Source organism: Tauraco erythrolophus, chromosome 4 (assembly GCF_009769465.1).
Source record: "Tauraco erythrolophus isolate bTauEry1 chromosome 4, bTauEry1.pri, whole genome shotgun sequence".
Taxonomy (NCBI): domain Eukaryota; kingdom Metazoa; phylum Chordata; class Aves; order Musophagiformes; family Musophagidae; genus Tauraco; species Tauraco erythrolophus.
Window position 1 is genome coordinate 87,304,222 of NC_141468.1, and position 24,457 is coordinate 87,328,678.

Here is a 24,457-nt window from a genome sequence, read left to right on the forward strand (position 1 = left end):
AACGGTGCAATGATCAGGTACCCTAATGCTTAAGCAACAGAAAATAACACAGGAAAAAGCAGTGAAGGCTGTTCTCAGGCACACAGCAGAGACCACCTGTGCATCAGAAAAGCTCTCTTTCCACGTCTGGCCAACATCTGACACAACCACCTCAGGCAGGATCAGGAAAAGGCCAAAGCAGAAGCAAAAGCCGTGTCCCAGCTCACCGCTCACTAAGTATCCGATGGCCTTGGATTTGACCTCCTCGCTCAGCTGCCCTGTCTTGTTCAGGTAGTCCAGGACGTAGATGTTGGGCGCAAACAGGACCATGTTCTGCTCCCCGCAGCCGAACGGCATCTGGAGCAGCTGGTGCAGGTTCTGCACGGCGGTGCCCATGATGTCCCCTGGGGAAGAGGAGATACCAGAGGGATATTAACAACACTCAGGGCTGGCTGCCAGAATCGGAGGGAGCTACTGAACGAGAGAAGCAGGAGATGACAGAGAAAAACAAAAGAAAATCTGGATTGATAAAGATCCTGGAATGAAACACAGCACAGCAGAGAAAAGGAAAACAGGGAAAGGGGAAATGAGACGAAGGTTAGGGCACTAACAAAAGGACGTGCAGAAAGGGGAAAAGGAACAGCACAACTGGAAGGGAAACCGCTCGAGACAGAAGGGAGAAAAGACAGGATTGAGGTGTGCTGGAAACGAGGAGAAAAAGCTGTGAGGGGCAGAAACAGCACAAGGTTCTTCTCCCAGGCTGCTCACTCACCCAGCACTGAGAAATACGCTCTGCCTGAGTCTTGTACCACATTTGAGGGTAGCAAGAGGGAAAACTTCTCTTTCACAGGCACTCCTGAGAGAGAAACAAGACCCAAACAGCTTCAGGGCAGTCCCAAGAAACGGCTAATGGAAGGGGAGGGGGCCTCAGTGAAACAACAGGAACACTTCCTATTAGAAATGCCCTGACTTCAGTCACTTGGTTTTCCCTTGGCTAGAAGGCAAGCCCTGCATGAAACCACCCCAGCCACTGTCAGGCACTGTAGATCGCGCCCCGGCAGCTTTTTCTTGGGTGCGTAGAAAACAGGAGGCAGCGCTGGTGACTCCAGTGTCAGCACACAAGAGCACAAGGATGCGAATGGTCATGCTAAATCTGCCCTCGCTCATACCTTGATGGGCCATTCTCCATTCTGTTCTACATCTCAGGCTCCCAGCTGATGGGGCATGTTTTGATTACCTAAAAATATCAGCCTCTCTGGAATAGGATAGAGGCAGCACTATCTCCCTCCTCCAGGCACATCCCACCCCTCAAACCACACGGGGACAAACGGAGAGGGCGGAGAGAGACAGGGCTTTACCTTTTACGCAGAGCACCGAGATCTGAGCTGTTTCCTTCTCAACTCCTTCAGGCTTGGGTGGGATGAAGGAAATCAAGAGAGGTGAGAAGTTAGTGAGGCAAGAAGTAGAGACAGACAGAGGAATCCTCAAGAAGGACACAGGGAATACGTGAAAAGAAAAGTGAGTGAACAGGAGGAGAGGCAGTCACAAACACTCCCTGAAATAATAATTTAAGCAAGTAAAACAAACATGATCCTAAGGGATTGGTGTTGTACGTGGAGCAAGGACAGGAAAATGAAAGGGACGCCCTGCAGGACTATCCCATGGATGACCTGCAACTATCATACGTGACAAGAGGTGCTCAACATCCTTGTAAGAAGAGGACTGCAGCGTTTTTTGTTAGCAGAAGCTCACAGTTGCTCTAGAGGGCTGTCCTGAAGAGATGTCTGCAGTGCTATTTATCATAACGCTGCGGATGCTTTAGGGAAAAGCCCTCTGTCCATCGCTAACGGAAAGGGAAGACGTTGTACACTGCAACATCTGGTGACACTGCTGACACCGTACGACGCAGCAGGCAGACGGTAACGGTTTTTATGGTACAGGGAAAAGCTAAGAACAGAGAATCTACCTGCCAGATCTCTACACCCAGTATAATAAACCAGCATTTTCCTATGAAGGATGTGCAATACTGCCACGTAACATTTCCCACCGTACTGCATCGCATCAGCGACTTTTCTTGCCGCTGGAAATGGGTAAGCTGTCGAATTTTAACATGTTTCCATGGGCTTTTATAGCATCTGGAGTTTTGAGGGGACTTCTCTACAGGCATCGGATTCCCGTAGGTGCTTGTGAATCTCCCACCTTCATCCTGGTGCCAGACTATGGTGGCAAACTGGAACTGCATCACGCTCAGCTTAAGAGGCAGTTTCCCTGGCTACTTAACCAGGAGGAGAGAGGCTGTAAAGCAGGTGTATTGAAATAGGAGGTGAAGGGAAGGATGGACTGGAGCAGGAGTCCTGCTACGGTAGGGAATAGGGAAAGTACATCAGGCAGCACTATTAAGCTGCAGTCTTTATGCAGCCCTGCCAAAGAATAAAAATTATCCAAGACCATCATATTGCCACGCTGCGTAGTGATCTCACAGAAGCGTAGACCAGCGCAGGTTAGAAGGGACCTCGAGAGATCATTTGCTCCAAACTTTCCTGGGAAAGGGAGCCTAGGTGAGATTACCTAGCGTCCTGTCCGATTGCATCACAGCGTACACTCTAGCCTGTGGGCAACCTCAGTCCTCCCCTTCCCACAGCCACGTACCTCCACCAGCAGCTGTCGGATGACCGTGTCCTTCCGCCCCTTCTCCGGGGTCTCCACGATGGCGTTCCCGCAGGGCTGCTGGTTCTGCAGGGCCTCGGTGCTCACCGAGAACTCCACCTGCCCTGGAGGAAAGAGGGGTCAGCCAGCCTTGCCGGGCAGCGCCAGGTATGAGGAGTCACTGCCACTTCCAGGAGTTTCAAGCTGCAGGCCCACTGGGTGGGGATTTCCCATCACACCTGGGCCCTGCTGCTTTCCCACGAGAACAGAGCTGGCTGTATCAGAATCCATCCTGGAGCAGAGGAGCTGCACTGCCATCGAAAGGGGACTCTATTTTGGTGACTCTTTTCCAGAACTGACAACAGCAGGGCGGTGGGGCTCACCAGCCTCACTGCTGTTCATGACCCTGCCACCCCACACGCACCCCGCAGCTGCTGCCACAGCACATAACAACAGTGAACACAAAGCAGGAAGATCTTATGGGGCAGCCTAATTTCTGGGAGGGACGGAGCTGACAGAGCATCCCCGCTCGCCAGCAATGTCTCTGGCTTCAGATGTTGTCCAAGGACTGTAAGGCTTGATGGTACTGCATGTGGTGCCAGAGAGAGCCTTGGACACTGAGTCCACCAGCCTTTGTCCTCCCAAATAACCCCAGATGAGACGGACACTCAGCTGCAATGCTTCCCAGGAAACTGTGTTGCTCTAACACCCGATGTTGAACGGGGAGAACAGCACAGAGAAACCCTCCCTGCAGTTTTAGCACCCCGAGACCCGTCCCTAGAGATCTGGGAGTCACCAGCCAAGCCACAGTTTTCCTCCCGTTCTCACAGAGACACTGAGAGTCTTCCTCCTTTTCCACCAAAGTAGCCAGGAAATGAGGAGACTGAGCCAGAGTCACGCTGACCTGCCAGTTGTAGAGAGAGGTGCAATCAAGGAAGGGTGATCACGAGAGACAGGCAGCTAGGAGGCCATAGCAACAGCTATTTCTTCAGCAGCACAGGAGCAGGGAGCTGGAGTTGTGGGTTCTGCGTTTGGAGTATGTAGGAATAACATAAGAATTTCAGGGGTGAAGGGTCTAGGGCTACTCAGAGATAAGACAAGCAGGCCAGGTGCAGGCAGGAGGTGTACAAGAAGGCACACAAGTACAGAGGAAGATTTAAACCATCCTTACCCTGATGCAGGCGGTCAGGTAGTTGAAAACGGTGGCTTTCAGCGTGAAGGACTCCCCACGCACCACCGAGTAGGGCACGGTGAGCTCTACGAAGAAGGGCTGGAAGGCTCTGAGGGACACTGTCGGGGACAGGCCAAAGCCCCTCTCTGCTGACGTGCAGAACGCGTTGGCTTTCCACTCGGTGATGGTGTCAGGGATGGTCACCCCTACATCAGCGTTTCCCTCAGAGCTGGTGATGAAGCACAGACAGCAAGGACAGAGGGATGGGTTTATGGCATGTTGGTGACCATCTGCACCCCTTTCGGCCCACTGAACAGCACTGCCTGTGCGAATGAGGTGGCACAGGGTGCTTGTTACTCCAGGGCCACCCCGCATCTTCCAGACCCACAACCACTGCCCGGACAAACCTCACCACGGCTGGAGGGAATTCCATCTCAGAGAACTGCCAAGTGATGTCTACAAACAACCAAGAGCTTTTTGGCATTGAAAAGGCTTAGCAAACATGCGGGGATTCCCGTTTTCACCTTATAAACCCAATTTCATTAAAAAGGAAGGAACCAGCCCCAGGCACTCACCTTATGGATACTAAACTCCAAATCCAAGTTTCTGGGAAATACTTTCGGACTGTCTCTGTCAGCTCTGCAGGAGCGCTTGACATGCCATAATGTTCCTCTGCCCCAAGGACTGAATGTGATGAGAAGGAAAAGACATCAACTACTGATAATTTCAAACGAGCAAGCTCTACATCAGCACCACATTCGGCCTGAGGAAGCGGCAGATCTACGTGACAATCAGGAGCTGTGCTGGCAGCAGGTGTCCGTGGTGGCCGTAGTGAGCACTGGTACCGACTGCAGGGAAGTTGCAGGGTCAGGGTTCCTTAGCAAGAGCAGGAGTTGCAGTATGTCCCACTGGCCTCCAGTGAACCTCAAAGTATGCAGGGCAACACCTCACGTGGTTAAAACATGGGTGTTAGAGCAAAGAGCTACTTGTGACCTCCTGTGCAAGCAGCCTTTTGTCTTTCAGGCACAGTCTTAACATGATGTCCTTCATCCTATCAGGCCAGCTAGCCACAGAACACCCCTCTTGCAGTGTGTTTTGTAGGGTCGTTGCGACTCAGAAAACCACCTCCCTGCCACATCTACGGCCTCCCCAAGAACTAGGCTGAAGATGCTCAAACTAAAAACATGCAGTTGGAGTTTGGGGCTTTTTTGACTAAAGGAAAATTTTCAAATGCAAAAATTATTCCCAAGAAAATATTCTGAGTTTGGGATGAAATTGGGTAAAAAACCAAGCCTTTGTTTTACTTTGGTTTTGAGCAACTGGGAAACAAAGATGGGGTGGGACTCGGTTTGCTTGGCTTTTACAAACAGAAAGAGAAATCTACCCAAATAGAAAAAGAAGAAGAGTTCTTTACCAAATTCCAGTTTTGGTCATCTTTACTTTGGCTAAATTAATTTCTATGCTTAGATAAAAATTGTGTAGCTAGCAAGTATCCATACTGCCTGCGCAACCGGCACCTCCGGAGTCGGGGAGGATCTCAGGGCAGCAGGGAAAGATGCTACATCATCAGAGCTAGATCACATAGCTCCTAGCGAGAGTGACAGGTGGCTTGCTTCTATTTGTCTGTCGTGGAATTTCGGCCTTCTTACTGCTAGTTTGGTTTAAAATAAGGAAAAAGCATCTATCCTGCATCTTAGCAACTCGTGCCAAAAATTGTCGTAAAAATGGACGTGTACAAAAGCATAGGTTCTTGTGCCAAGGGAAAACTCTCGGAATCAGTTATCCAGGCAGAACAACTTAAGGTGTTGCAGGACATTTCCCTTAATGTGAGACTCTGGAGGATGATATGGCCAATTCTGTCAGCCAAACAGCTACAGTGTAAGAGCTGAGGTAGCCCTTAGAAATGGGGTGGGTCCATTTCAGACTGGGCTTCGACCACACGCATCTTACCAGTCTAAGCCCCCCAAAGGCTACCAACTTGTCACTGAAAATTTTGTCATCAGCTACATCTGGTTTTGCTCATACATAAAACTGGATGAGTCACTGAGGACAGGACTGAAAATGGTACTGGAGACCCCCCTTAAGTGATATCTGGGAAAAGAAGTCTACTGTAAAAGCCCAGTGAACAGGGAATTCAGCAGCACAATAATATCCTCTGCTCTGCCAGAGTCTTTGAAAACCAGCTGGTTCTGCTGACTGTGGAGTTACCAAAGCTAGTCTGTAGACCTCCATAAGCAAGCGAGAGAGATAAGCGCTACACTCGTGCAGAAGCTGACATCTGTGAACCCACCACTTCACTACTACTTCCAAGGGTTCAGTCCACAACCCCAGCTCTCGTTTAAGTATCCACCCCAAAATACAGACAGGATCTCTGTTCAGAACACACGTGACAACAAAAGCCAGTTCCTTTACCTCTTTCGTTTGTCCTCATCAAATGCATAGGTGCTCCAGCCATGACGGAAGGTAACGCAAGGCGAGCTCCTTCAGGTATGTAATTCTCAGTGCTGCAATACCGAGGTCTCCTCACCTTGCTATTTGTGAAAACCTTTAAACCCATTTCCTATGGGAGAGAAACCCAACATGGTGCTTTTGTCACTGATTCCTGTTGAGGTTCACGCAGCAGACCTGACATTGGTATTTTACTTCCTCGAACGGAGAAGCTGTTACCGCCTTGAAATGATCCCCCCAACCTTGATCTGGGTGCCAGGGTGGCTCAGAGAGACCAAAGGATAAATCCCCTCTGTTTCTTGGGCACTGGTTCCAGTTCAATTCCAGCCTAGGGGTCAGGATGAGCCAGGGAGTAGATACAGAGTTTTCTCTCTTGGAGGAAATGTCTGTGGCTACAATGCAGCTCAAGGACTGTATTGATCCATTTGGGGTAACTGCAATGGCACAGGATTATTTACCTCCTGTTAGAACCTCATTTCACATCAACCTAAAGCTTTTCCTGCAAGAAGAAAACTTTGAGACTGATTCCTTTTCCAGCAAGGCAGGAGCAAAGCTGGCAAGACAGGTGAAACTTATGACCCTGACTGAACATGCCTCTGGATAAAAATGACTGTCGGATCGTTCAGATTCACAAATCTTTCCCTTGTTATCTTGTGTCACGCCCAGAAGGCTTAAGCATTCTCAGTCCTTCTCCCATGCCACCTCTCCCATGCCACCCCGTAACCGTGCAAGAGGGCCATACCTTTAGGATGCTGTAAGCGTCATCTTCTTGCGTCTCTACTGGAGAATAGGTGATCCCGTTCACAGTTATCGTCTTCAAGGGGACACAGTTCTCCAGGGGATCCTCCAAGTCCATTTCTGGACCATGTCTATAGTCATGCAATTTCTTCCCCGGCAGCAAGCCGTACACCTAGGGAGAACGAGCCAGGGTATTCGGCATTTTCAGAGTCCACTGTCACAACACACAACTGTGGGACTTGGATGCAGCATCGTAACAGTCACATCACCTGTACATACATCTGCCTTGCCATGGTCCTCCTTGTGGTGGGGCAATGGGAATTTGGGAGTCAAAAAAGAGATCTAAATTTGGATCTGCCTCTTTTGGTACTGGACAGCATGTCACTCTCACTATTATGGCTCAAATATCTAAAAGATTACACTGGCCAGCCCAGCTGCAGCCCTTCGTCCCTACTCAGGGATTGTCGTTTGCTGCTTGGCATGAGGGGAATAAACTCTCTGACACTTCCAGACGCTATTCCATAGAAAATTAATCCATGGCTGGAGAGAATAACTGAAAAAGCATCACCAGACACACAACAGTGTTTGGCTCTGGCCAGGAGAAGCAGTCGCTTTAAAAGAGCTTCCTAATTTCCATCCCTATAGTCGCACAAAATCCCAAATAACGACTGCTGCCTGGTTCTCAGCGTTTTGCTCACTGAAGGAGGACAAGAAGCAGCACAGGGCAGCTTTCCCGGGTCAGCACTGGCCAGAGGGGCTGTCGGCTGTTCCCACCCCAGCACTGGGCATCACTTGCTCTGACCAGGCTCCGAGCTGCTCCGCAGACGAAGCACTTACGGAGCTGGGCGACAGGTCAGCTTCTGGCTTCATGAGGAGAACGCTCTTGTCCACGGCACGGGCAGCGCAGAGGGAGTTCGGGGAGGCTCTGAACAGCAAGCGAGCGTCAGAGGAAGGCAGGCCTTCAGAAGGAGAGAAGCTCAAGTCCACCTGTAGCCACAAGAGAAGCAATGTCACAGACACTCTGCCCTTGTAGGACTTTTCCCTCCCATTGTGTGTATCAGTTCTGACCCAACAAAGCCCACGCAGACATGCACACCCACCTACCCACCCACCCTCTCCCTCTGTGCTACTGCAGAGCTGGGTTTCCTTCCTTCGGTGCCAGAGCAATCAGCACTAACAGTTCTTGGCAACTTCGAGCATCACAGCTGCTCATAAAACTTTTAAGGTAGTTTTGGAGTTTTAAGGCCACTGTGAATGTGATGAGATAATCCCACAGAGCGGCCAGATCTGCTCAGGCAGCTGGGCATGGTCCTGAACTTGTACTGCACCCAGATACTGTATATGGAGAGAAAACAGGCTTGCAAAGACCTTGCTTAGCACATTCTTTGGTAACATGAGAAGCAGGGATGCTCTGGAGCAATACTGCAATATCTACTAGCTGGTAACGATTCCGAAGAACCGACGTGTTGGTTGACGCCTGCCAGACTTGTGTGCCTTCCCGAAAACCTAACGCACAACTCTAACAACCCCCTGCCAACCTCTGCCCTGGAAGTTCTTGCTAGCAGAAGTTGTTGCCATCGTGATTTTGTAATAAGATGGCTGACCTGCATAAATTTTCCCTCTCCTCAGCAGTACAAACCCTCCCCTAACACGCAACGATCGAAGCATCTTCAGATTAAACATGTTGCCTGACAAAGCAGCATCAGCTCCCAGTCTCCCTCGTGCCTCTAGCAGACCACAGCAGGCCTTCTGCTGACAATCCCCACCGCTCCCAGGGTGGACTCACGATCTCAAGACTGCAAAAACAATATTCTTCAGGAAACGGCAGAACAAGGGCTGTAGCAAGCTTGCTTCTAGAAAAACCGTCCAGCATAGAGATAGCCTCAAGTCCGTCCTATCTGGCCTGACAACAGCTTTGAATTCAGGATGCTTTCAGAGAGGAAAGCCGTATCTAAGCATGGAAATCACTTGGCACTCGGCTTGCACCCAGACCTTGATGCAGTGCACGTGACCTTTAATATATAAATAAAACTCGAGTGACCAAGCTCCTACAGTGACACCAGTCTCAAGAACTCATTTAGCTTGGGTTTTAGAAGGACAAGAGATTGCCTTTAGCAGTGTCCTGTCTACTATTCTGAAGTTCCGATGGGAATTTTTGAGGATGTTCTTTTCTTAGGGCTGCTCATACATCCATCTACTCTTTTGCATAAGGAATGTGTGGGGCTGGAAGAGGACAATGGTCCACACGCTCACAGAAAGGCCCCTTTATTTGTCTGCACTCTTCCAGTCTAACATTGCTACTGAAGCACCACTGTGCATCGCTCCGCAGGTTCAGGCAAGGTTCACCTCCGTTTGCATACAACAGACATTAAAATGCCAGGATGAGATGTATGGGATCTAAAAGATCTGAAAAGCGTTAGCTTCTCCCACTGGACTGGGGGTTGTGTGTTTTGGGTTTGTTCTGTGACCACACAAGCAGCCATCTCACTGCGGGAATGAGCTTGTGGGAAATGGAGTGAAATACACGGGCTGCAGCATGACACAAGACATGCAGCCTCCCTTTTTCCTATCCAGGACCATCTGTGGGATCGGTGGCTGCGACTAGTTGCTAAGAGGGGTTTTAGCAGTGTAGTCTCTGCTAGCACCTTTCTTCCAACCGTTGGTCTCCTCCAAGCTAGCACAAACCAGTAAGCAATGAAGCTACCTAGAACAATTGATGGGTGGCTTGTCCAGTGGTAGTAAATCTAAATAGATGAGCTTAGCCAGGCTAAATCTAAACAAATGAGCTTGGGCACGCTGCAGCCTGATGGCCGCTCCCTCAAGAAGTGGACACTTACCTTATTGCTGAAACACTTTTCTACATTGAACTTGGTTGAATCAGCAATCACCTCCCCGCTGGGGCCAGTGGTGTAGACAAGCACTTGGGCCACAGGAGCAATATCAGCTTCCACAGGCAGCTGTAGCAAGAAGACCCCACTGGCTAGCAAACGAAAGGAGATCAAAAAGTTAAGGTACAGGAAACCTGCTCTTGGAGCAGCCAAAGTCCTAGGTCTGGCTGAATTTCATTCTAACCATGATGAGACTCCAGGCCTGCAAGTGGAATGAACTGGTGCTCAGAGAGATGTGTAAGTCTCACTGTCTGACTGTAAAGGCCTGTTTCAAGTCCTCTTTTCCAGGGCATAAGCATGCTGAATTGTGGTACAGCTTCTAAAAACAGACCATCAGTCTACGTCTCTTAGGAGCACTGGAGCCCCAGAAACGCAGTGCCAGAAGAAAGACAACTGGTAGAGAGGATTAGAGCAAATCTGTGCAAAGCCTCAACAAAGGCAGAGAAAAAAAACCTCAAACTCTTCCCCTGTCTTAGAGGACATGGAGATGTGGATCCCTGTGTTTACATGGAAGCAGCCTGTATGTCTGCCACAGTTGCCTACCTCCCAGGACAGCAACAATTTGGGAATGGAGAGGAACTCACCACTTTCCTGGTCCAAATCCAGAACGTGGGTGCCCGCATGCTTAATGATTCCGTTGGCCATCACCTGAATGGAAGGAGAAACCCTGCTGTGATCGAGGTTCTGCATGAGCCAAACCTTAAAGAGGTTCCCCCTTTTTGGGGGAAAATAACCTATGAAGGATGAGGGGAAAGTGTTTAAAGCCTGCTACCACAAACCACAACTTCCATCTCCAGCCCCACCAGAATGACCAGTGACAACCTCACCGCATGGCAGGTGCAAGCTCACCAGGTAGTAAAAGACAATTTTCTTCTGGTCTCCCACGGCCCCTGGAGTAAGGATATAGTGCACCGGGACCTCGGTGGAGGAGCCACAGCTGAGTGTCTCGGACTTGGGCTCAATTTTGAGGAAGCTATTACTAGGAGAGTAAAAGCGCTTCAGTTGGAGATGGGCTTCTTCATAATACGGAACAACCCAGGAGCGGTCGTAGCAGTAGGGGTGTACTTTATGAGTCGCCTGGAAAAGGAGAAAACACACACACAGATCCTCAAACACGGGGGGCTGAACTGCAGCCAAAATTCATGGCTATTAAAGGTTTGGTATTTTTTGTGTTTAAGCAACAAAGGAGTCCACAAAAAAAACCCACCATGAGTTTGGAAGACGCAAGACAGGGTGGTGGTATCCCTACCAAATCATTGGGAATGATCTCACTCCCAGAGAAGCTGGAGTTTGTCTCAAAAAAGTGCAAGGTCCTACATCTGGGTCGTGGCAATCCCAGGCACAAATACAGACTGGGCGGAGAATGGATCGAGAGCAGCCCTGAGGAGAAGGACTTGGGAGTACTGGTGGACGAGAAGCTCAATATGAGCCGGCAATGTGCTCTTGCGGCCCAGAAGGTCAACCGCGTCCTGGGCTGCATCAAGAGGAGCGTGGCCAGCAGGTCGAGGGAGGTGATTCTCCCCCTCTACTCTGCCCTCGTGAGACCTCACTTGGAGTATTGCGTCCAGTTCTGGAGTCCCCAACATAAGAAGGACATGGACCAGTTGGAGAGGGTCCAGAGGAGGGCCACGAAGATGATAAGAGGGCTGGAGCACCTCTCCTATGAGGACAGGCTGAAACAGTTGGGGCTGTTCAGCCTGGAGAAGAGGAGGCTCCGGGGTGACCTTATAGCGGTCTTCCAGTACCTCAAGGGGGCCTACAGGAAAGATGGGGAGAGGCTGTTCGGGAGGGCCAGTTGTGATAGGACAAGGGGTAATGGTTTTAAAATAGAGGGAGGCAGATTCAGGTTGGATATTAGGAAAAAATTTTTTACCATGAGAGTTGTAGAACACTGGAACAGGTTGCCCAGAGAGGTGGTGGATGCTCCATCCCTGGAGACGTTCAAGGCCCGGTTGGATGAGGCCCTGAGCAACCTGATCTAGTTGGAGATATCCCTGTTCCTTGCAGGGGGGTTGGACTAGATGATCTTTGAAGGTCCCTTCCAGCCCTAACCATTCTAGGATTCTATGAAACAAGCTGAATCATATCAGTTGGTTTACTATCAACTTCATCCCAAGAGCTCTTTAAGCTAATACCTTGCCCTCTCTAATACCCTGTTAGAGAGAAGAGAAGCTGATTTTCCTTTTTCTTCTCATGACTGGTGCTGGAGAAGGGATAGTACTGTTTGGTTCAGAGGTAACTAGTGCCAAGATTAAGCTAAGGATGCTATTTTCCATAGCAGGAAAAGGAGGAGGAAAAGGAGGAAAAGTCTCCACATGAGAACTGAAAACCTAAATTGAATGGAAGTTTAAGACCTGAGAGAGTCCAGGCCGTCTCAAAAATGAGAGCCAGGGGAAGATATTTCACATTGAAAGGGTGCTCCTTCAGCATTTCTTGCGTGTCACGTGTCCTTATTTACTTCTCTTTCTCACTATACTTGGGAATTCTTGCCTTTTCTTTACCCTGCAAAGTTCTGAAAACTTCAAGCACCTGTGGTAGCTTCTGCACAATTTTTAATGGTTTTAATCTGTGACAAGAGAATTGTAGGGAGAAGAGCAAATATAATTCTAGACAATCTGCCCTATTCCAGGGTGAGATATTATGAGATGTGTGCATTACACACATATTACAGTTTTCACTAACAAAAGGATGCTCAGCAGCACTTAGTTTTCCCAGATAAACAAGTTCCAAAGCAGGGAGAGAATTTCTGTGAATGGTTCATGCTCTTTTTCTCTATATGGCAGGAAAAAAAAAAAAAAAAAAAAAGGAGGGGTTTTTAAATTTAATTTTCATTTTAGTTTTAATTTTTGCTAAACTCTGAAAGCTGCAGGTTGCCTTACCTGACCACAAAGGATATTTAGATGAGATAGTTGGGAAATCATTGACTTGAAAAGACAGCGAAGCACTAGCAGCACTCCACCATGGGAGTTAGACCCACCCTTGAAACAGATTTGTCCAGGTAAGGCTGGTGATCCCTCACAGCAGAACGGACTGTTTTGATGGCCTGATGTTCCTTCTAACCCTATATTGCTCTGGCCCCGCAGAAATCAAACACTCACAGCCCAAATGCAACCGTGACATGGCAGCCTGGTTTGCTGTACGGCTGTTTCCACCACACTGGTATCAAGGTTGGCACAATCAACCAGGAACCAGAAGCTAAGAGCTTTTGTATAGCAGCAGCTTCAGAGGTACTGTGGGCCACTTCATCACCTCCTCCGCCCGCAGGACTCACCCGAATTCCAACAGTATCGAAGTTCAGCGTGGAAGTGTTCAGGGAAAACCGTGCCCTGCCCTCTTCATTTGTTGTGTAGTTGGTTTCCTGGCCTCCTTGTAAAGAAATCCTCACAATTTCATTGGCGATTGGAGCACCAGACCCATCCACTAGTTTCACCTGGAAGAGCAAAACCAGTACAGTATGGAAGGAGAGGAATGCCTGCCACCTGAACAGACCACCACGCTAAGGACGTTGGGCTCACGCTGGACAAGGAAGCCTCCACTGCACTTTACACGTGCATCATCCATCTCTTTCAGAGAGAGCAGCCAACTTTCTGAATCTTCTGTCTCTGGCCCTTTCTTATCTCTGCCTCTGGGTCAGAGGAGAGGATGCGGAGACTGACATGCACGCACACCCCTTAGGCCTCCTGTTAAACAGGAGACTGGAAAACCAGAGTTTTCCTTGACTGGAGAAGCGGAAGCACAAGGACAGAGGGGTAAGCAGAACGAGGGCTGTGCTCTCCGCTGCTGCTCCCTGGTTTGAGAGCCTGCAGAGGAGAGGAGATCCTCAGGGATTAGCAGCACTGAGGTCCAGCAGCTCTGCAGAGTGGGGCATGTGTCTGTGCAGGAGGTTCAGCAGCACGATCGTTTGGCACTCACGGCATTCCATTCTCACGGTTTCCCTACCTGCCCAAAGAAAGGGATTCCAGGTTTGTAGTGGGAGTCTGAATGCTCAAAGGTGATCTTGCTAATGGTGGCTGTGATCTCGGAGAAGCCTGTTCCAGTCAACTCCACTCCTGCAGGAAGAAGCACGAAAAATTAATTTGGCTCTCCCTGACCAGAATTACTTTTATTCCAGGCCAACCCTCCTTTGCTGAACAAGAAGTTTTGTTGACGCTCCCCAGGTAGGAAAACTTGAGGATGCCAGAAAAGCAAGAGTCTGCTTTTCTCCCTCGTTCCTACTTGGCAGGCCCCTCTGCTGGTCTCTCCTGGGCTTATTACATGGCTCTTCGATCCAGATGATTCCTACCTGTCTCCTCCTCTTTAATTTTAGCCTCCACATGGAGTTTATTCTCATATCTACTTCTCTTGAGCTGGAATAACTTGGTCTTTACCATTTCAGAAACACAGCCATAGTTGTCTGTCTGTTGGAGGAAAGCAAACAAGACCATTATAGTCTCATTTATATAATGTTTATCCAACTTAATGAATTAATCACCGTGCATTGCTCTGAACTGGAAGAGAAGCCCATAACCTCACAAATCATTCCCTCTGTTGTTTTTTTCAAAACTAGAAAAGCATGTAAATAACTTGGCAAGGAGCGTTTTTAAGTACTTGCAGCAACATCAGAGCAACAGTTTCCAACCTAGAAGATTTTTGTGTATGTGTGTGTGAAGTACGAAATTCTGAACACTTGATACAGAAGCACAGGGAATTATTCAAGCACATGTCACAGGAATTGTTTGCCAGGCATCAGGCACATCAGAACGTGGCTGCTGACTTAAAATGCACGTCATATGAGCGATACGTAAACCAAAGCCTGTGTATCTGTAGAAAGAAGAGGACAGCTGGAAAAGTATTTCCAAAGCTTGCCACCTCTCTTCAGCATCTTCAGGTACAAGGCAGGCCTCCACAGAAAAGGGAAGAGATGCCTGGAACAGAGGCTAGCACCGCAGTGTTCATATTTTTTTTTAGCACGGACAACAGCGGTGGCAGAAGCACTGTGGGGATTACACTGTAGCAGACCCCAAGGACCATAAGTGTCCCCTGATTGCTTTCTTGTCCTGGCATATTTCCACAACTGCTGTTACCCCAGCCCCTGTCAGTTACGCTAGCACTGTTGCACCTGTCCACACTCCAAAAACTATCCAGTTTTGCTCTTGCAGGCTTGCCAGTCTGAAGAGTGAAAAAAGTGGGGTTTTTTTTCTGTCTTAACCACAGCTGCTAAATCCATGTTCCTTTCCTTCTTGCTCAAACTGCATCACCCCTCCCCTGGTTTCAGCTCCCTTCTTGCTTCTAACACTGACTTCTGATCCCACAGACTCTAGAGTAAGCCAACTCCAACTCTGCTCTCATCGCTCACGCCTTTTCTATCTCACTTGTCTCTTGTACTCTCTACGCTCCATCTGACCTCTTTTTTGGTGTTTCTTTCATCTCTTCCTTCTCCAGCAGCTTCTTGCCTTTACATACATCGTCCTGCACAGACCTTCCCCCTATTTTTACCTTCCACATTTCATTTTACACCCAATCTTCTCTCCTCCTTCAGGCTTCCTTAAAATAAATGGAGTCTCTCTCCTCTTCACAGTCCTGCTTGTACATACTCCGTCAGAGCAAGCCTGTGCCAACAAGGTGTGCTCCACAAACCAGTTTCTCCTGTCACTCTACCCACAGGAGTAACCACGACTCACTTGTCCAGAGAACTCGTCGCACACTGCCTTAGCCTCTTCACCATAGCAGGCGACGGCTTCACGTTCAAAGTTCCGGCAGACACGGAAGCTCACGGAGCCAGGAACCGGCTTCCCAAACGTGTATCTACCAGCAGGGATGATTGAAAGAAAAATAGAGCTGTTAGGAACGAAAGAGGGCTGAAGAAAAATGACTAGCTCACCCCCAGTGGAGCCAGGGCTCCTCCCTAGAGCTGCCTCCAGGATACTGCAGGGTCATCACAGGAAATAGAAAGAAATTTGGTAACGTTTTAGGATCAAACTTGGCAACGGGGGCAGGAGTACTGAATCTTACAGTCCTTATTGCATCCCTAGGAATAACACATAATTCTGCAGAAATCATTTACGCTAATGCTGATTTAGTTGAGAGTACCCCTCACCTTGGAGAACCATGTTGCATCTACCCCACCACCCACTTCCAGTGGAACTGGTTTGTCTATGCATATGCTGTGGGTCTTTTGGCTTGTTCTTCAGCCCGAGTCGTGGCTCTCCCTGCAGGATGCACGGAACACGCCATGCGGAATCGAATGAGGGTGCCCAAAGGAAAGAGGGCAGCTGCATCACCTAGGGCTTTCTCTCAGCACTGACAAGCAGAAGCCACAGTGAGAACATCATTCCCAGGCAAAGAAAACTGAAGACCTCTTCCCTAGCACTGCAGCTGGTCTTAAATCCTCTATAACTCAAAAAATTTGAAAAAAAAAACCCAAACAAAAAACTCCCCCAAACCAGAACAATATGTTTGTACATGTTACATACAAAGTGCCCCAAGCAATAATTGTTGCCTTTTGTCTAATGGTAAATGTAGTCTGTTTGGTCCTGGGACCCCAAAATTATTTAGAAATATAATGAAGATTCCTGTCTCAGTCCCTCAACTGTACTTGCAGCAGCTGAAGAAAAACCTGAAACCAAGAAGGACTTGAAAGAATGACACTCACAGACCACAGACTGTCACCTTCACCTTCTCGTCAAGAATGGTGATCACCTTGGGCATTTTCACTGTGACTTCGAATTTTGGCAGCACTGCAGCAGAATCAAAGGAAAACAGTCTAAGTGGTGGGGAATAAGGCAAGAATGAGACAGGAGAGCTGCTCAAAGGCTACTCTTACAAATGTCCTGAAACCCTTTCGCATCTAAAAGGTCAGACTTTAGAGGCTTCTGTCACCTGCACATCCCACTGAAGGCAGAGAAAACCACAGGTACTCGGCCAACCACTGTGCCAGGTAAGAAGACAGGATTTTTACACCAGCTATTAAAACACAGCAGCTTCTCAGATGACACACAGGTTCTCGGTCCCACAGCAGCAGGACGCAGCAAAACAGAGCGCTAAGTCAACAGAGGTCTCCCACAAACACAGAGCTGGGCCTCAGGCAGGGGACACCCGGGCTCACAGCGTGACACTCAGCAGGCGTGTAGCCAACTGGAGATGAGGCTGTGGCCTTAAGTCGCCTCTGAAAGGAGGTGAGGCTTGTGGACAGGCTGGTCCAAGCACACTTGTTCCTCCTGATAGGAGCCTTCCTGAGGTGGGCAGTCAGAAGAGCTGCACAGCATGGCCTGGGGCTAAGGGAGGAGTGGAGACAGGTCGCTCAAGTCCTTCAGAAAGAGATGATGCTTGGGAGGGAGAGGACACACAGACACTTTTTCCAGCCATGCTGGACATCCTGGTCAGATCTACCACCCTGTTCAGTTAAGCTTTCGTGCCCCACGGGACTAGCTGTTAGGAACTGGAAACTGCAGTGACGGTTACCATACTCCTCCACAGAGAAAGGATGCCGAATTGTCTTCCCAGCGGCCTTCTGTGCCACCACTGTGTAGGTCCCTTGCATAGGTTCAGAGGAGAGGTTGAAGAACAGCTGGATTAGTCCCCCCTCTAACTCTGCCTTTGTCCACTGGTACAGGCGGTTTTTCTTTGGGTCCTACAGACAATAAGACCACAAGGAGACTATGAGGACAGTGGGAGTCTGCAATGAGAGCTACAAAGCACCAGCAGAAGCAGTGAGGGGAGCCCAGGGCTGCACAGTGGCAGGACCTGTAAGCCTGGGCTCAGAGTATATCGTTGCCACCATATGAGCTAAAGCTCTGTATATACAAATTAATGTTATGGACCTGCTTAATAAATTAATGTTATGGACCTGCTTAATAAACAAAAGAGACAAGAATCGTCTTGAGGCAACAGGTAGTTAGGCTGCCTAGGTTGAGGTGTGATAGATGCAAACACGAATGGAACGCTCGTACATACCTCGATATAGACCAGTGGAAACTAGAAAAAGAAGAAAGGAAACAGCATGTTTACAATGCACATTAAGACAGAGTAGAAGAAACGCAGCCAAACGACCAGTGCCGTGACCACGTTCCAGGGAACAAGCCGATCGCCCAGAGGGATAAGGAAGATGGTCCCTGGTATGGAGCAGCAGAGCATTTTGAGGCGCATCAAGAGAGGGGGCAATGCTTTGTCTCAGACAGAAAAGCCAGCTGAAATTACCACCTCTACGTGCCCTGCAGTACTAGTAAGAGCAGGTGACAATGCAGATCTGCTCACTGCTGAGGTGTTCCCTTCATTTGCACTTTGCCAATTCTTCCCCAGAATGCAGAGGGCAGCCTTATGCAGAAATCTGAAGAACAGACCTTGTTAACAAGATCTGAGGCAACTCAGGAATTGCACAACTATGTCAGCGCACTGGGAGCTCTCCCCAAAAGACAATTCTTTCCTCCCTTTCCCCATATAGATGACTTGAGGCCAATTAACTACTGAAAGGGAAGTATCATACTCACCACCTCATTCACAGGACGGAAGTCTTGATCCAGAGAAACAATTCTGATCAGGACCTGATGGAGAAAGGCAGACAGTGAGGTTCCACAGTGCAGTCACCGACCAGAAGACATCAGTTGCAAAAACAACGGTTCAACAGAGAACAGAGCTGTTCCCTTCTAAAGAAATCCTGTTCACTAGAAAGCTAAGTCATGCTAGAAGGTGTAAGAAATGACATGAATAAGAGGATGTTAAGAGCAAATCTATGGCAGTGAGAACATCGTACTGACCATGGGCATCAGAATCTGATTAATCGGGACTAAAGTTAAATTTAAGTTGCCTTTGTCTACTTTGCAAGAACACGTTTTTACATTGGAGTTCACATGAGTCTTCTAAATTTTTTATAACTAGGCTTAACTTCATCCTTCATGACTTCTTAGGAAGGATGAAGGCGAGCAACTTATTCCAGCAGTTGGCTGCAAGTTCATCTTGGCTCTGGATGGACAGAGAACTCAGTGTCTCTTTTAGACATTAGTTCCTGCCCAGGCCAAGTTTAAGGAGACAAACAGCCTAGAAGAAATAAATGGTTTATACAGTTCTCTCTGTCTTTATTGAGCAAAATCAGCTGTCACTTTGAAAGCTATTTCATGACTTAGTCTGGCTTTTGGCCCCGTTCTCTACGGGACAAATGCCCAGTCTGTCTCTGATTTTAACGCAGACCCCGACCTGCACCGAGCACAACAAGAGAGCCCCCAGCGACAGAGGGAGTGTGTGCAGGTGCCCCAAGTACGTGCATGTGTCTTAAGGTTCTCCAAGTTGTTCCCACCTGGAGCACTAAAACCCCACGCCACAGCCATGGGATTGCTGCTCTGAGCCCCGCTGAACGCAGTCAACGTCCGACCAGCACAGTCCAACAGCTCAGCACGAGTTTTTGCTTCAAATGCAAATCTCCACCCCTGCGCCGGTACCTGTCTGTCCGGGCTTGTAGATGGGTTTGTCTGTCTGGACGAAGACCAGGCTCTCAGAATTCTGTACCAGCACCGACTTGCGGCTCCTGAACTGCAGGGTCGGCCCCTTCACCCCCACAGTGATGAACGTGACTGGTTCAAACTGGCTGTTTGATTTGGGGAGCTGGAGGGGAAGAAGGCGACTGCGTTACCGACCACCTCTAAAGGCTTCCTGAACTGAGCTGGCCTTCAGGAAATGAGAGATCTGATATAATCCTGATGGACCCAATGCAGAGACGAGGGAAACTATAATCAAGAACAAGAGACTGGTCTTGTCCCATATTCCTACGCATTCCTTCTGCTGTGCAGTGGTTGTGCAGCAAAGGAATTCCCAGCTCTGCCACTCAATTGTAAGAAATTCTTACTGCCCTGACCAAAATCTTTCTGTCCTTTTCCTTTTGACATTCACAGGGGCAGTGGAATAATCTCCCTCCTCTTTCAGATAACGTCCCTAGTCCTTGCAGAACATTTCCTTTTCCAAACCAGACACGCCAGATCTCCATACACATTTCTCTAGGTGACAAAATTCAGTCTTCAGCCTATATCTGACAAACCCAGACATGGATGCCAACCTGTCCAGTGCCCTAAAGACCAGTTCTTCAGCCTTCAGGCCAAAGACACAATCCGTGCTCTGAACCATATGACTAACTTTCCTGGTTGCCCATGACTTGTTATAGTCCCTGGGCTATCAGTTACACTAAGCTATGAATTTCCTGCTTTACTCTCCTTTTCAGACACAGGCAATCACAGCAATATGTTCTCACATTAATTCAGTGTACCATGTCCACAAGGCAAAAAGTATCTGAGGTCCAAAAGCTCTAGCCCCAATTTGAAGGCACCCAGGTGACAATCTGTGGCTGTTGAAGGACAGATGTGGAGAGCCAGCTGAAGAAGCTGTTCAGCAAACAGCCATCATCAGGAGCAGTCAATACTAAAACCACTTCTTTCTCCTGGCCTCTCCTCCTCCTGTCCTAGAGAGGGGCTGGCTGTCCAGGAGCCAGCGTTTCCCCTTCAGGTAACCTAAGGAGATCTCAGCAGTGAGAAGGTATCGAGGATAGACATGAACATACCTTTGGCCAAGAGGGAAGCGAGTACCTACACAGCATTACTCTGTTCATGACTACTCAGTGCCCTTACAGTTTATCCCGGGCACAAGGGATCATCCCACAGGGACGGGATACTCACAGAGAAAGGGATGCAGGTGAACACGTCCTTCTCTGACACCACGTCATCGATCAAGCTCCTGTTCTCCCCTTGATACTCGAGCGTGGCACTCAGCGTCACGGACTCGTTCAGGTGGGTCAGCTGAACACAGACTTTCTCAGGAGACTCGGTGTGTATCAAAGAGGGTAGTAGCACCATGTACTGCCTAGGGACAGGGGAGAAGGACAGGTCAGAGGAGCAGAGGCTGGACAGAAAGAGCAAACAAACCAATCTGATGACTACGGCCTTCACTGTACAGGGAGAGCGGTGCATTTTCTAGGAGGGTAACAAGATTTCCAGCATGTCTGTTACAGCAGGGGAAAGCAGAGTGGCCGGTCTCAAAAGTAAAATACCCCAGGAAACCCTCAATGCAGATGTCTGGGAGGGGTGTGCTTTTCCAAGTTCTGGCACAACAGCAGCACTTCCTCCTGGGACCCTGAATCACGCCCGTGGGGAAAAGTCGATTGTCACTTCTGCTGGACGCTGCCAGGAGGATCTGGCAGCCCCAGGAGTGCCAGCACCTAGTGAATAAACGCCACGGACTACACGCTGCAGACCACCTCGAGCACCGCTCGCCTTCCTCGCAGAGGAGGTTCCCATCCCTTTATCTCCACCAGCTGGTCTGCAGGGAGAAAGCTCCGGCCCCTCTGACCCCGACCCCGCTCTCTGCTCAGCCCGGGTTTGATGGCAGCCCTGCAGCACAGCCTGGCTTGGCTGGGGAGGAAAAGACGTTGTGGAAAAGCCAAAGGGGAAAACCTGCGGGATGTCAGGAGCCCCTGGTGAGCTGCTCCTGCGCGGACGGACCGCGGACACACAACGCGTGCTCCTCCGCAAACAGAGCGGGCGAAGGGGAGCGCAGCACAGCACCCTCACGGGCCACAACGGTCACGGTCTCACAGTGCCACGGACCCCGGGGGGAGAGGGAGTTTTCATCCTATCCGCTGGGCTCAAAAATGTGGATTAAAAAATAAAACCAGAACTGTTATTTGTTCCTTTTTTTTTTTTATTTCTTATTATTATCAATCACAAAACCACTCCCATCTCCCGGATGTTTCAGCCTGGGAGTAGGTGAGTCAACCTGAAATGAATTCTTCTGCAGTCTTTTCACAAAAATCTGTATCTTAAGAAAGACTGAATGTGTAAACACTTATAAAAAGTTGCCTTTTGAGTAAAGAACTGGTTTTGCGCAGCAAATTCTGTTGAAATGCTGTCAGTGCCCTGAAGCAGCAGCAGGTGTTCTCATAGACCTTCCCCTCCTCCTTCTCCCCTCTCCCACACCCCAAGTTCTACTGACATCTGTTTCGCAGAGGTTTTGGGTCCCCCTGAATCCCTACAGCTGTTGGGTGTAGAAGACACTGTACCCAGCCCTGGTGCTTTATTCCTGGGTAAAAGGAAGCAGGCGGAGAACAAGACACAAAGCAACAAACACGGGAGCGCAACGCGGACCTCCTGCCTGCCCCAACACCCCCACCCCGCACGGCTTACGGCTCTGCGGCCGGAGAGGTGTCTCCAGGCAGGAAGAAGAGAAGGAGGAGGAGGAGGAAGATGTTCGGTCTGATGAGCAGACCATCCTTCCCCATGGCGCAGAGCGGGACGCGGTGGGTCAGGCAGACACTCGGTCCGCTCCGAGCCAACCGCTTTATAACCGCTCCCTGCAAACATCCCCGGGGCTGGGGGCCAGGGCCCATCGGAATGGGGAGAGGAGGGTGTCCAGCAGGCTGCAGATGTCTCTCTTTTACGGCAGGACAGGGGGAAAGGTGGTAGCTGAAGGAAAGGAGGGCTGACAGCAAAGGGGAAGGCCTCCATTTGACAAGCGTGTGTAGTGACAGGACACGGGGCAATGGCTTTACACTGAAAGACGGGAGATTTGGATTAGATCTAAGGAAGAAATTTTTACACTGAGGGTGGTGAGGCACTGGCACAGGTTGTCCAGAGAAGTTGTGGCTGCCCCATCCCTGGAAGTGTTCAAGGCCAGGTTGGATGAGGCTTTGAGCAACCTGGTGTAGTGGAGGGTGTCCCTGCCATTGGAACTGGATGATCTTTGAGGTCCCTTCCAACCCAAACCGTTCTGTGATTCCATGATTTCTGGCAGAGCTCCCTGGATGGAACTGGCCACAGTACTGGTCATGGAGGCTGCTGAATGAACAGAAGCAGTTCTGTTTCCTTCAAATTGTGAGTGGGAGATTGAGCTGGGGTTTGGGAAACAAGAGTGGGTGAGCCTAACCCCCACTCACAGGCAGGATCTGAAAACAGGGAACGCAAATTCCAAACACTTTCCGCCTCCACCCACCCCGCTCTCTTGTGCCTCCCTGATGGTGATGTATCATAGAGGGGAATTTCCTTTTGACCGTTGTCTTACTGTAGTTACCTTGGTCTGCGGCAGGAGGATCAATAGCTCTGGTAATTATTCTCCTTGCAAGGGGCAGCAGAATATCTGTCTGTTCTAGTAGTCCCAACCCAAACGCCAAAAAATGGAGATCTGTGTTAGAGGATGTAAAGCATAATCTTAGATTACAAAGGGTGCAGGGTAAAATGATTATCTGTTCCGTCTGTCCTTCCCCTCTCTTACTATCATCATCAGAAGTTTGGTAAGCTCAGGAACTTTGGAATTAAGAAATCCAAGTGCAACGAGATAACAAACCTTCATTGCAGACCTCATTCTGCCTCACAGTGACCTGGAGAGGACAGTGGTGCACGTGCAGGTTCCTTGGGACTGCACCAAAGACAGCCCGGGCTTGTGCTTTGTCTTCTCCATCTGATGCCCAAAGGTTGCCCTGCCTGCCCAAAAGAAACATAACCCAGGAACACCTGCCTCACCCGCAGGAGAAGAGGATTTGAACATGGGGTGGTCAAAGCCTTTGGAAGATGACTCTTTACATTGGTTCAAAGAGGCTGGGAGCCAGACTGGTTGAACATAAACCTTCCAGGAAAGAGGTGAAGAACTGCACACAGCAGAGGGAGCGAGGACCACCCTTCTGCAAAGAGCCACACAGCTCACACCACTCACAAGCCAGCTCCGGATCATCAGGACCTTGGTCAAAAATGTGCTGTGTAGCCAAAATCTGAAGAGAAATGTTTTCAAGTCCATTGAGAGGGGCAAGATGTTAAAGGCTTGACAATCCCAGTAGGTACCAATGAACATGCAGATACCAAACTGGCTCTTAAAGTCACTCCCCAAGCTGCTCAGCCTCCATCCCATTCCCAGTAGCAACTTTGGGCACCAGCAGCCTAATTTAAAGGGTCTCTGAAGGGCCCGTGGGATTCAGCTCATAGGTGGTGGCACAGACAAGGCAGTGGCAATGAGTCTTCTCTCTCTCTCCTGCCATTTCCACCTGCTGCAAGTACAACTGAGAGGGCCAACAGGATTTCTGGAGTTTTTTGACTAGGTTTTAAGTGGTGACCTCCAAGCTCCTCACAAAAACTCCTGCACAGTGTTGGCCTATCCACAAGGAGAGTGTATTTAGGGATCTAAATTTTGCTCTGGCAAAGTAACTGCTAATTTCCTTCCGTAGATGCTCCCACCCTTGTGACAAAGGAGGCAAAATCTCCAGCGCTTTTTCATAGGGCCTGGCTACTTTCTGGGAGTCAGGGACAGCATCTTCTTTTGATGCCAAATGGGCACGGGCACAGACAAAATGACTCAAAGTAACCCAGACAACCTGAGACAAAAACTCGAGGTTTTTAGCTCCTAGTACACTGCTTAAAATACAGCTAATGCTGTTAATAATCCTGAAATAACACTGTTTTCTTACCGTGTCCCCAGACCTGACTGTGGCACGCACGGTGCGGTGCTCAGCTGCCTGCTGAGGCTGAACCATGGCACACGGTCACTGAGGAGCAGCCCTACCCGGCTGGCAGCGTTCCCACCTTCAGCCCCCTCAGCTCAGCAAACTCTACTCAGACACCCACTTCGCTGGCTGTGCTCAGGTCTGGTT

The 24,457-nt window shown here is 49.4% G+C and overlaps 1 protein-coding gene across 1 annotated transcript in view; it reads right to left on the reverse strand.

The window, feature by feature from the left end:
* LOC104374622 (alpha-2-macroglobulin-like) overlaps window positions 1-22,217 on the reverse strand; it is a 416,004-nt gene extending 393,787 nt beyond the window's left edge. Inside the window, 24 exon segments of the mRNA XM_086610778.1 lie at window positions 207-383; window positions 752-835; window positions 1,338-1,389; window positions 2,629-2,750; window positions 3,397-3,529; window positions 3,797-4,025; window positions 4,372-4,480; window positions 6,209-6,356; window positions 6,987-7,154; window positions 7,820-7,969; window positions 9,820-9,962; window positions 10,455-10,518; window positions 10,720-10,947; window positions 13,142-13,300; window positions 13,810-13,919; window positions 14,153-14,267; window positions 15,531-15,654; window positions 16,502-16,586; window positions 17,311-17,479; window positions 17,803-17,823; window positions 18,336-18,391; window positions 19,284-19,443; window positions 20,505-20,688; window positions 22,008-22,217. Coding sequence (XP_086466904.1) covers window positions 207-383; window positions 752-835; window positions 1,338-1,389; window positions 2,629-2,750; window positions 3,397-3,529; window positions 3,797-4,025; window positions 4,372-4,480; window positions 6,209-6,356; window positions 6,987-7,154; window positions 7,820-7,969; window positions 9,820-9,962; window positions 10,455-10,518; window positions 10,720-10,947; window positions 13,142-13,300; window positions 13,810-13,919; window positions 14,153-14,267; window positions 15,531-15,654; window positions 16,502-16,586; window positions 17,311-17,479; window positions 17,803-17,823; window positions 18,336-18,391; window positions 19,284-19,443; window positions 20,505-20,688; window positions 22,008-22,210 — 3,193 coding nt within the window. The 5' untranslated portion in view covers window positions 22,211-22,217.
* Between the last annotated feature and the right edge of the window lie 2,240 nt (window positions 22,218-24,457).